At 49.2% G+C, this 13,109-nt stretch overlaps 1 protein-coding gene across 1 annotated transcript in view; it reads right to left on the bottom strand.

Moving 5' to 3' along the window:
* nrxn1a (neurexin 1a) overlaps positions 1 to 13,109 on the bottom strand; it is a 57,291-nt gene that overhangs the window by 33,134 nt on the left and 11,048 nt on the right. Inside the window, exons 4-5 of the mRNA XM_084670053.1 lie at positions 5,496 to 5,797; positions 1,324 to 1,485 (exon numbers count right to left, since the gene is read on the bottom strand). Of these exons, the coding sequence (XP_084526179.1) occupies positions 1,324 to 1,485; positions 5,496 to 5,797 (464 nt within the window). The remainder of the gene's footprint in view (positions 1 to 1,323; positions 1,486 to 5,495; positions 5,798 to 13,109) is intronic.

Below are 13,109 nucleotides of genomic sequence, written 5' to 3'. Positions count from 1 at the left end.
TGGGTGTAAACACGAAATCATTATACGTTGCAGTTTAAGCAGCCATGCAATAATACAGAAACTGGAAGAATTACATCGAATCTCCGAGTCAGCGTTCACATTCCATTTCCAGCAGTTGTTAAACTCCTCTCTACATTCAAATATTTGTGTTGGTGGCTGATCCATGATAGGAAGAGAGAAGGAGGCATATTCAATTGCGCTTTTAAATGCTCGCAATGTACGATAAATTGGGCGGAGAAAGGCGCTGCTTACCTGATGACCTGCAAGTTTCTTAAATACGACGTAAACTGAAGTTTCACAGCGTGCGCAATCTGCGGGTTGGCCATGGCGCTAAAAACGCTACGTTTGCGACTGTACGTACATGAGGCCCTCAGTGTTCTCTTGTTTCAGCTCGGTCTATCAGCAGCATTTTGATGTCTGCACACTATCTCACACACAGGGTCTAATTTTAATACACCACAATCCCATCTGTGACCCCAACACATCTATGCTACACACGCACACGCACACGCACACGCACGCACACACGCACACACGCACATCAAATGGCCCTTCCTTTTATATTCACAGTTGGATGTGTGTCTGTCTGTGTGTGCATCTGTGTGTGTGTTTGTGTGTCTGAGCGCATGAAAGGTTGTGCAGGCACAATCACTCATGCACGTGATTTGCTGCATACATCTTCATTTGCTCACATGGATTATCATATCAGCATATTAAATATGTAAATGTGTTAGCAGTGACAGCAGCAGGCTCGTTTAAAAGCTATCAGTCTTAATGAACCAAACACACACACATGCACACTTCCACCCTTGATACAGATATCTCTCTGTTTGGCACATCATCTGTCAGTTTGTTTGTTTGTTTGTTTGTTTGTTTGTTTATGCCTCTGTGTGTGTGTGTGTGTCTGTGTTTGAATTAGTAAACGTGTGTGTGTGTTTATATTTGTAAATGTGTGTGTTGCGGTGCTGTGGCCCATTTTGAGCAGAGCGGATGGATAGATTCTCTCTGTGGCGTAGCTAATTAGCATGTTAGCGCTTAACTGTGAGTCTTCTCCCCCAACCACACTCATCACCGATTCTCTCTGATGTTGGGGAAGGGTTGTGTGCTAGTGTGTGTCTGCCAATGTGTGGGTTTTCACATTTTCACATCGACCCTCAGATAATGTGGGTGTATATCTCTATTTGTGTGTTTGAGCGTGTGACTTCACCTGTTCAGGCAAACTCAGAATGCTCGTCTGTGTTTTTGGATTGTGCATGCTCAAGCATCATGTGTGATTATGTGTCGCAATTTTTGCATGTCATTGTGTGTGTGTGTGGCCCCCACCTCTTTGAGGCAGCCCATGAAGTTGTTGCTGACGGGGGATCCAGGCAGGTCGGCCGTGCTGGGGCTGCCCCCCACGTAGAAGAAGTCGTCAGAGCCCAGCATGGTGTAGTCCTCCTGGGTGTAGCCTGTGGTGGTCAGGATCCCGTCCACTGAGATAGTCACCTACACAACAAAGCACAGGGAAAGGACACGCTATATACTCACACCAAACGCAGCGCTAAGCGCTAGGCTGCCGAATTAGCCCCCTACTGGCAGGGCCTGGTCAGGGGAGATGGTGGGTATTGGTTGGAGTTTTGGTCATCTGGACTGGTGTTTTTGTGTATTGTGACCGGAAAGTGTGTTAAACTGTTGCCTTTATATGGGAGGTGAAGGTGTTGACTAGCCTGGAAACTTGAGTTGCATATGCTATATGTTATTGGGTAATACCATAGAGTTTGCCATTGTAAGGCTTATCGCACTGTCCTCGTCTTTATCTGCAGATGCAGTGGAACAGCAATTCCACTAATGTTTGCCAGCAGTTGCAGAAAAGTGAAGGCTAGATTTATATCTACAGAATTGGAGTTTGTTGGTTTGGACTGAACCCAGTCAACAATACTGCAGTTGGAAGCCTAAACTGCTACAATAGGCCACTGTAAACAAATCTTCAGTTTGCTGTGATGAATGTAGTATTATAGCAATTTAACTAAATACACTGCTACAGTAGCCCACAATAATATTAAGATCTACCTTGTGGTGGGCATAGCATTAGCAGCTATCACACCCTGCGGCCTACCTTTTGGTGGGTGTAGCATTAGTAGCTAGCCCACCCTATGGTGTACCTTGTGGTGGGCATAGCATTAGCAACTAGCCCACCCTACGGCCTACCCTTTGGTGGGTGTAGCATTAGTAGCTAGCCCACCCTATGGTCTACCTTGTGGTAGACATAGCATTAGCAGCTAGCCCACCCTACGGCCTACCTTTTGTGGGTTTAGCATTAGTAGCTAGCTCACCCTATGGTCTCCTTGTGGTGGTTGCAGCATTAACTGCTAACCTACCCTATGGTCTACCTTGTGGTGGTTGTAGCATTAGCAGCTAACATACCCAATGGTCTACCTTGTGGTGGGTATAGCATTAGCAGCTAGCCCACCCTATGGTCTCCTTGTGGTGGTTGCAGCATTAGCAGCTAACCTACCCTATGGTCTACCTTGTGGTGGTCGTAGCATTAGCAGCTAGCCCAACCTATTGCCTACCTTGTGGTAGTCATAGCATTCTCTATTAGTCATAGCATTATCAGTTAACCCTGCCAAAAGTGGTATTGTAGTAGTAGTTGCTAGCCGACACAATGGTGTTCTTTGTACTGGCTATAGCGTTAGAAGCTAGCCCATTCTAGCCTAAGCTTACTAATGGTGGACATGGCGTAGCAAAAACAGCTAGCCCGCTCAATGGTCTGCTTAGTGTTGGATGTAGAATATCAACAGCTAGTTTACTCTATGGTCTACCTTGTGGACGTAGAGTTAGCATCTAGCCCACTCAACAGTACCCTTTACTAAGGGTAGTTAGTGTTAGTAGCATGCCCAAACAGGCAGGTGTTAGTAGGGCCTCCATAGAGGTTGAGCATACTTGGCTTGTTAGTGATAGCCTACTACTGGTCAACCCAGTAGCAGTGTTAGTAGGGTTAGGCCAGGCTGTGTAGAGTTGGTAATGGTGTTAACGTTAGGGTTAGTGGTATGTGGTGTTAGAGGTGAGGATGGTGCTGGTGTGGTGTTAGGGTGGGTGTTAATGACAGTGTTAGTGGTTGTGTAAGGGCTGAGTAGAGCAGGGGGGCGACGGGGGTTGTTAGTAAGATCAGCAGATCTGAATGAGGTGAGATACACACGCACACGCACACGCACATTGACATACATAGTGTTAGATGGGTTAGCTTTGGGTCTCATTCCACACACGCATGCAGCCTGCTCCTCTGCAAGCATGCAGTCCCTGGCAGGCACAGAGAAAAACACGAAGGAGAACGATCAAAGGGGAGGATAAGATGAGGCTGGGAAGCACCATGGAGAGAGCATGCAGCCAGAGAGGAGGACACGGGGGAAGGGCAAAAGAAGAAGGGAAGAGCAGCATCTCTATTCGTTTGACGGACCGATCAGAGAGAGGCAAGGATATCAGGGCAGGCCATGCAGGGGGGAAGGTGTGGCCAATCGCGTGCAGGTGGGAGGGATGAGCCAATCAGGAGACACCTACATGTCAATCACGGAGTGATGTGGTGAACGGCAAAAAAGGAGGGGGGAAAACGAAATAAAGAAGGTTGGCAGGGAGGAGGGGCGGGGGGGTTGTTAAGCTTAAAAGAGTACCAACCGCATTTATCCTTTTTTTTGTTTTTAGTTTTGATCTCTATACGGCTCAGAAAGAAAAGAGACACGGGGCAAACCCAAACTAAGAAACAATTAGAATGATATCTACCGAACAATGGAGTTTGTTTACCATAGCGTGTCCAATGCCTGAGTGCTTTGTAGGAGAGGGGGAGAAAGGAAAGCAAAAACTGTGAACAGAACAACTTCTGGGAAGGGAAAGGAAAAGCTAGAAGGCCTCTGGCGAGGTTAGTAGATAGGAGTAGTTTGCTAGGAGAAGGGCACAGGTTAGTAGGATGAGACATTCCATGGATGAAGGTTAGTGTCTGTAGCAGGTTAGTAAAGTTAGTCCAGTTAGTACAGACAAGCAAACAGGAGAGGAGACTAGATCCCAGCACTCACAGAGCTTCGCCCAGACCCCAGAACACACACACCAGCACACACACACACAGACACACACCAGCACGCACACACACAGACACACACCAGCACACACACACACCAGCACACACACACACCAGCACGCACACACACAGACACACACCAGCACACACACACACCAGCACGTACACACACACAGACACACACACACACAGACACACGCCAGCACACACACACACCAGCACGCACACACACCAGCACGTACACACACACAGACACACACAAGCACACACACGCACCAGCACGCACACACACCAGCACGCACACACACACCAGCACGCACACACACACAGACACACACAAGCACACACACGCACCAGCACACACACACACACCAGCACACACACACACAGACACACACCAGCACACCCAGACACACACCAGCACACACACACGCGCAGGTACACCAGCAAACACACGCGCACACACTCAAGAGTAGCTACACACACTGTGAGTTTCGACACACAGCCACACGCTAGCATATTGGTTCTCCTCATCTACTAGACGTTGAAAGGGAAGCGGACCCAACAGCCATCTCTATACTGTCAACGTCAGAGCTGGACTGCCACTTCACAGTTCGTCTTAGCAGCGGACTGGGATTAGCTCTAAGTCTCTGACTCACACCCTGGCTCCCTCACTCAAACTCATACTCTGGTCTAGCAGTGAAGGACTCTTGCCCAATCACTCTCTTACTGTCTCTGCTGCAGTGTGCTCTCTGTTCTGGTCAACACGCTCTGTTTCATCAGCTACTCAGGGATCTAATTTGGTTTCTAGTTTCTAGAATCTGCATTTCTACAATTATATTATCTGTCCTCTGGCTCTGGATCTATGGAAGTAGTTTTGTGTCTTTTTGTCGTAATCAAACATTTACATTTTGCGGACATAACTTTTTCGCAAAGAAAAATCAAATCTTTGAAAGCAAAACGTGTCTCAATGAACAAGTAAATATTGAGAAATTAATGTTTAATATTGCAATCAAATGATTAAAGTTGTGACTGCATTGCCACCCCCATTGGGTCCTGCTGTGTGACTCATGCTGTGCTGTCAGAGGATTTGTTCTGCTTTCTCTCGTTCAGTATTTGTGCAGTGAGTTTCTTTTTTTTGTTGTCTTTGCTTGCAATACATGTTTCTCCGCTTGCAACTTGGGTTTTTAGATTGACTCTTGACAAAGGGGGGCTGCAATGTTGTCACAACATTCGTTTTTTTGATTGGAATATAAAGGTTTAGCTCTGAATTATATACTTTTTGATTGAGATGTACGTTTACCTTTCAAGGCTTTCCTTTTTAATGAGCAGATTTTTGATTGCTACAAACAGACAATGGTATCCTTCCATAGAATCTAACTCTCTAACTCGAGCCTTCATCACTCTGCCGTCCCTCTCTCCACCTATCCCGCCGTTGCCTGGTTACCTGTCTCAGGTTTCGTGTGACCTTGACGTCGTGCCAGGCGTTGTCGTTGAACTTCCCGTTAACGGGCTCCACCAGCGCCTCGAAGGCCCCGGAGCCCAGGTTGATGACCAGCGACACGGCACCGTTCTTCAGCGCCAGGTTGACGTAGTCGGCAGACTTGCCCGTGTGCAGCATCAGGCCGTTCCTCTGCAGCGTCTTGAAGGAGAGCGTGATCTCATCGCTGCTGCTCTGGATGGGGCTGGGCGACAGGTCGTAGCAGAAGTACTCGGAGCCCTTGAAGGTGGCCACGTACTCTTCCCGAGCTGGGTGGGGGGAGGGGGGGGTACGGAAGGTAGAAGGAGGGATGAACAAGGCAAGGGTAGGAGGGAGAGGGAGAGCAGAGAGACAGATGGAGGGGTAGTGAAGGGGGGGTATAAAAAGTGGGGGTTTAGTTAGTTACGGTTAGGGAACAGCATCTCCCAGGAAGCAGTGCTTTCTTCCAAGTGTCTTACTCGCCGCCCCGCCCAAGCTGTGATCATTCACGCGGATTTGACATTAAACGGGGCAGATACAAGACACACTTGTGTTTCTGTTGCATTCCAAACTCATTACGGTACCTGACATCTCGAGCACAGAGCACTGCAGTCGGAATATTAAGTACAGCAGTCTGTTTTGACAACGTTTTTATTTTTTTATTAAAACGTGACAGTGTTTGTGTGAGTCTGTGAGGTAGAAGCTCTGTAAATGGTAGTTGAAAGAGGGAGAGACAGTGGGGGAAGAGGAACTCCTATCAGCCAAAATATCCAAATCACAAAATCCAAATCACAGAAGGCTACCAGAAGGCCAACAAATAACAAACAATAGCTGGAGCCAACGGCCACTTTCCATGGGCACCTCTAGTGACCTCCAAGGATACCGGCCCAAGGTCTCAGATTCTATTACACACACACAGACACACACACACACACACGTGCACACCATCACAAGTTCGCACACGTGCACAGCGGACCCCCACACATTAATACTGTTATACTATCGAGTGCTGGCACACCCACAATTGCACAGGCGACGTTATTTTTCACAGCCATCCATCCCCCTCTCAGCGTCATCTCTCCTCCTCTCCCTCTCTCATCTCTCACATGTCCCTGCCCCTGCCCACACGTCGTGTTGGCCTCCTTTCTGGGATCGCTAACCCAGCCTTCTGTGCTGTGGCTTTGGAGTGGCCACCATCTTCTAGCTTTCGCTAATGACAAGAAAATACGAGAATTTCACACACCAGGTCACAGGAGTCTAGCGCAATTTACATGAAAAGCCAGACACACAGGAACAGCACAGACGTGAGTAGAATAGCCAAGCACAACCCAAAATATGATAGATGTGAACTTAAAGCACATGCTCAAACAGAAGTGACGAGAATAATATGGATTTGTTTCAAGTTGAAATAAAAACGATCCTGCCCTGGAAACAATGGCAGGTAGTTTGTGTGTTTGTCTTTTTCCCTTCCTTTGTGACACACAGCAAAGAAGTGCGAAAGCCATTATGTAGGCAAGTGAGAAACAATGTGTTTGCCAGCGTGTGTGTGAGCGTGTTTTATGTGTGCCATCCCCTCCCTCACAGCATGTTAATTAAGTGTGTGTTTGTGTGTGTGCCTGTGTTTGTGTGATGGGGGTGTGGATGGGTGTCGGTCTCGGTAAATATTGGTGTATTGCTGTCAGAAAAGCTATTACCAACTCCGTGCCTGCGGCTAGTCTTTGCTGAGGCGAGGGAGAGTGAGAGGGAGGGGAGACACACACTCACACACACACACACACACACACGTTCAGACGAATGTAGATGAGAAGACTGGCGTAGACAAGGAGCCAAGTCCTCACAATGAGGACACCAAAGCCGTCCACAGCCATTCTGCCTGTGATTTACAGACTGTCAGTAGATTTCAGACCACCCCACTTCTTGGCCATTCTGTCTGTAATTTACAGTGATGCCGTTATATTTCATGCTTGGACCGGAGAGCCATTCTGGAGCTAATTTACAGACATGTCATTAGAGCAGACAGCACAACATAAAGCATCTCTACATCGATCTCAGGGAGAAGACTGCAAACACTTGCTTTCCTTTTCTTCGGACACGATCTTGTACGAGGCACGCGCACGCGCCCGACACACACCTTTGCACGCTTGCACACGAACACACTCGCATGAGCATGCTGAGTGGTGGAGTGGATGTGCTTTTGCTCAGATTAATGGAGAGAATCAGTATTAACTCAGTGTAAACAGTGAGACAGACACTGACATCCTCACCACATGCTCCCCTCAATCCCATGGAGAGGGAGGGAGGGAGGGGGAGAGAGAGAGAAACAGAGAGGGAGAGAGGAAGAGAGAGAGAGAGACAGAGACAGAGAGAGAGACAGAGAGAGAGAAAGAGATGGAGAGAGATAGAGAGGGAGAGAGGTAGTAGGAGAGGGAGAGAGACACAGAGAGGAAGGTCGGATGAGACACAAAATGGTTGAAAGAGATAGGAGGTGGGAGGGAAAAATGGGAGGCAAAGACAAAGAGAAGGAGATCAAGAGGGACTCGTAGAGGAAGATAGGAAGAGACACAGAATGGGACAGAGACAGAGGGGAAGAGGAGACATTGGAACACAAGTGGGAGGCAGAGGAAGAAAAGAGAGGGAGAGAGACATAAAGAAGGAGGCAGAGGAAGAAAAAGAGAGGGAGAGAGACATAAAGAAGGAGGCAGAGGAAGAAAAAGAGAGGGAGAGAGACATAAAGAAGGAGGCAGAGGAAGAAAAGAGAGGGAGAGAGACATAAAGAAGGAGGCAGAAGGAAGAAAAGAGAGGGAGAGAGACATAAAGAAGGAGGCAGAAGGAAACCGAACATGGGAAAGAAGCGGCGAGAGAGACAGAGCAAGGTGCTGAGGCACAACAGGGGAGACGGAGGATGACAGCAGTAAGAACAGAAGACACAGCCTTGGGAGGAAAAGGGAAATGTTGCAAACCTCCTCCTGCGTTCCCATGAAGGAGCTGAGTCGGGGGGAGGGGGATTTGTGATGCTCTAACACTATATAACTCACTGCTGGCACCAGCTGCATCGCCTCCTTAGCCATCAAATACAATTCATATGTAACGGCTAGTGTGTGTGTGTGTGTGTGTGTGTGGTTTTGTGTCTCATCTTCCGCGTCTTCCTCCTCAACCTTTCACACACTAATTTGTTATTTCCATGGCAACCCTTGTGCGATAGGGCTACAGCTGTGAATGTGTGTCTGTGTTTGTGTGTGAGTGCGTGTGTGTGCGTGTCGCAGGGAGGACGAGAGAGGTGGCGAGGGAGAGACTGACTGAACAGTACATTATCTTCGACAGATGTGCTAAATCAAAATGGCGGACAGAGGAAAGGAGCGCATCAGGGTGCCTATACCACCAGGCAGTACCTGATGGAGAGAGAGGAGCAGGCAGGGAGGCAGGGAGGGAGGGAGGGAGGGAGGGAGGGAGGGAGGGAGGGAGGGAGGGAGGGAGGGAGGGAGGGAGGGAGGGAGGGAGGGAGGGAGGGAGGGAGGGAGGGAGGGAGGGAGGGAGGGAGGGAGGGAGGGAGGGAGGGAGGGAGGGAGGGAGGGAGGGAGGGAGGGAGGGAGGGAGGGAGGGAGGGAAACAGATATCAAGAAAGAGGAAAGAATGGAGGAAATGGATGGGGAAAGGGGTTTAGAGAAGCAGGAGGGAGAGAGCAGGAGAAAGACTGAAGGAAAGAAGGAATGAGTGAAGAGAGGAGTGACAGAAGGGAGGGGAAGGATGGAGAGAGAGAGAGAGAGAGAGAGAGAGAGAGAGAGAGAGAGAGAGAGAGAGAGACGAATGCTGCTGTATCTAAATCCCAGAGTAGCTGGCTTCGATCATAGCAGCCCTGTCAACGTGAAGATAGCACACTGCACTTCCACACAACCTCATTTCAGCCCACCATGCATTTCTGCCATCTTCTATCCTCAGACTGTCCCTTACACACACACACACGCACGCACGCGCACATGCACACACACCCCGTATGCACACGGGCGTGCCCCTTACTGTACATACAGATGGATGTCCGTAGTGCCTAAAGCATGTAAATGTACGCTAACATATGCAGGCCCTGGATATTAACCTTCAGTCTGACACCGAACCAAGTAGAAACCCGGTCTGTCTTCTTTCTATCTTATCTCTCTCTCTCTTATCTTTCTCTCTCTCGCCTCCCATCCCATCTTCCTTTCCTAAAACACGCGGCCATGATACCACAACCGAACAGATCACATAAATATGCTGAGATACCACAGCAGCGGCAGAATCAAACCTTGGCCAATAGTCAAATTCAAAACAGGAGAAAAGGAATCAACCTCCTCGATGGATTCTATGCTCTCCCTCCGTCTCTCCCTTCCTCCCTCTCTCTCTGTGGGGTCTGGTTGTCTCTCCTCTACCCAGGAGAAACCAGCCTGTTTCCATGACAATGTCTCCTGGCTAAGGCCCGGATTTGTTTCAGGCTGGATAAGATCAGAGTCGGTTTCACCCATAGAGACAAACACACGTGCGCACACACACATCAACAAACACGCACGACCGCACACACGTATGCACACACACAGACACACGGACACAGACAAATGCATGGACAAACACACACACACACACACCCTCCTAATGGACCTTCACATCGCAGATCGTTAGCAAGTAATCAAAGAATCGGGATCTTCTGTGAGGTGGTGTGTTCATAATGAATGGTGTGGATATTTCAGACGTCCTAGTTACCCATGACACGGGAAACAAATGAGTTTGGGTGTGGGAGTGTGTTTGCGTTTCAGAGGACAGGCAGGAGTGCCTCTATAAATGACTGATGGATAATTGGAGTGAATCACTCAAGGCACTGCACACCCCTACCGATAAAGAATGGACCTTGCCATGACAGGTTTAGGGCAATTTGGGAAGTGGACCGGTCCATCTTCCCGTGGGGTGGGGGGAAGTGGGGGGTTGCACCAATGACCCTTATTCCAGCTGTGTGTATTCTGCGGAGCCGCTAAGAGCAGAGGCAAAGATTTAACACCCCCACTGATAAATGCTGCTGTTTCTCACACGTTGTAATAGAATACGGGTTACCGACTGGCTCTGTTGTTTTTCCTCTCTCTTTCTCTCTCTCTCTCTCTCTCTCTCTCTCTCTCTCTCTCTCTCTCTCTCTCTCTCTCTCTCTCTCTCTCTCTCTCTCTCTGTCTCTCTCTCTCTCTCTCTCTCTCTCTCTCTCTCTCTGTCTCTCTCTGTCTCTCTCTCTCTCTGTCTCTCTCTGTCTCTCCCTCTCTCTCTCTTTCTCTCTCTCTCTCTCTCTGTCTCTCTCTTTATCTCTCTGTCTCTCTCTCTCTCTCTCTCTCTCTCTCTCTCTCTCTCTCTCTCTCTCTCTGTCTCTCTCTGTCTCTCCCTCTCTCCCACTCTCTATCGTGACCTTCTCTCTCGTCCCTACTCTCCATCTTTGTCTACCTTTCCTTCTCCACTCTCCTTCCCCTCCCTCTCTGCCTCTCCCTCCTTCCCCTCCCTCTCTGCCTCTCCCTCCTTCCCCTCCCTCTCTGCCTCTCCCTCCTTCCCCTCCCTCTCTGCCTCTCCCTCCTTCCACTCCCTCTCTGCCTCTCCCTCCTTCCCCTCCCTCTCTGCCTCTCCCTCCTTCCCCTCCCTCTCTGCCTCTCCCTCCTTCCCCTCCCTCTCTGCCTCTCCCTCCTTCCCCTCCCTCTCTGCCTCTCCCTCCTTCCCCTCCCTCTCTGCCTCTCCCTCCTTACCCTCCCTCTCTGCCTCTCCCTCCTTCCCCTCCCTCTCTGCCTCTCCCTCCTTCCCCTCCCTCTCTGCCTCTCCCTCCTTCCCCTCCCTCTCTGCCTCTCCATTCATGTCCTCTCTGCCTCTCTGTACCTCTTGTTCTCTGCCTCTCGCCCTACCTCCCCTCCCTTTCTGTCTCTCTGCTCCTCCCTCTCTTAGTCTCTCCCTCTCGTTTCACGTCCATTCTGCCTCTCTCCCTACCTCTTCGCCACTATCTCTCTCCCATTCTCTTCCTCTCTGCCTCTCTATCTACCTGCCATCCTTCTTCCTCCGCCCACCCTATCCTTGAGTCTGGATTGTGTGGGGGTAATGTGTGTGTGTTGGGGGAAGTGAGGTCTTTGGAGGGGTGGGGTCTGTGCTGGGCATCAGGGCCCCCAGTGTTACAGGCAGGTTCCACGTTCGTATTTGATGCTCCTCCAAACCTTGCATACGGTGGAGTGGAGCATTGCTCTGGTACGTGTGTGTGTGTGTGTGCGTGTGTGTAAGTTGCTTTGATTGCCGACGCTTTATGAGTCACGAGTGATGAGTCACAATTCACCTCCCCCTTAAAACTAACCCGCATACTCTCTCTCACAAACACACACACTCTCTCACACAAACATACTTCCCATTTCTCCCACCTTCCGTGCACTGACCGTGAAAAGAATATGCAGGCGGCTTTACTCATGCATATTTACCCTGAACACACGCTCACCTACTCAGAGGGCACCCCATAAAGGTTAGATTGTGTGTGTGTGTGTGTGCATGTCTATGCTTGTATATGGGTATCTTAAAGGTCAACATTAGAAAGCACCAACATCCTTAGTTGAATTATACACAGATTGTTGTATCAATAGCATGTCATGTTCTATCCTTCCCCAAACATCTTCAGGATGAATGCACACAGCAAAATATCAACACATCATATTCATAATGAAAGCATTAATCTGCCCTGTGTCGTACAAATAACCCATTCATAGACATCTGGCCATGTGGAGAGAGCAGAACAAATGCAAATGTGCTAGTTTTCGCAAATCTCGTTCGATACTTTCAGGAATGTACTGAAGCTTATTTTTTCTTTCTTCTCTCTTCCCTCGTTCTATTTTCCTCCCCTCCAGCTGACCCGTGGCCTGTGAGGGCACAGTTAGGAACTCCAACCCCCCCTGACCATGCCGGGGGCTAGAAGGACTGTGCTCACTCCTCGCTGGTGATGTCACACTGACCTCCGGGTTCAGGCTGGGGCACGGCTGGCTCTTTGGAGATAGAGACCCTCCACATCAGAGGGGGAAAACTTTCCCTTTTTCCCTCCATCTCTCTTTCTGTCATTCCCTCTCTTTGTCTGTCTCTCACTCCCTTCTTCTCTCTCTCTCTCTCTTTTATGCTCAATCTCACACATGCCATGCAAACACACACACACAGGGAATGTTGGGTGTGCTAAGTCACACACACACGCGCACACACACGCACAAACACACAATCTCTCTCAGACACCCCCTTCCATCTCCTCAAAGAAACTCATTTCAGATTTGCAGGCTCCTCAGAAATCCTCTTTACACTGAGCAACCTAAGCTAGTCCGCGTCCGCTCACGTCGACAGCCTTTACATCTTTATATTCAGAACACGCACACACTCACACACAAACGCACACACACAAACTCACACACAGAATCACACACACAATACTTTGACTGCCTTCACACACAAACGGCAGCTGAAAAAGGCCAATGTACTTGGCAATCAAACTGTAGCAGTCAGCCAACCAGTACAAATCAGCATAACAAAGTTTGAATATGTCAATTAAGCTCCTCTCACTTATTCAGTCAGCACCAGGAAAGCATGACTGCCGGTAGG

This window comes from Hypomesus nipponensis, chromosome 13 (genome assembly GCF_054491055.1).
Source record: "Hypomesus nipponensis isolate SF chromosome 13, ASM5449105v1, whole genome shotgun sequence".
NCBI lineage: Eukaryota > Metazoa > Chordata > Actinopteri > Osmeriformes > Osmeridae > Hypomesus > Hypomesus nipponensis.
This window is presented reverse-complemented; position numbering and strand designations above follow the sequence as displayed.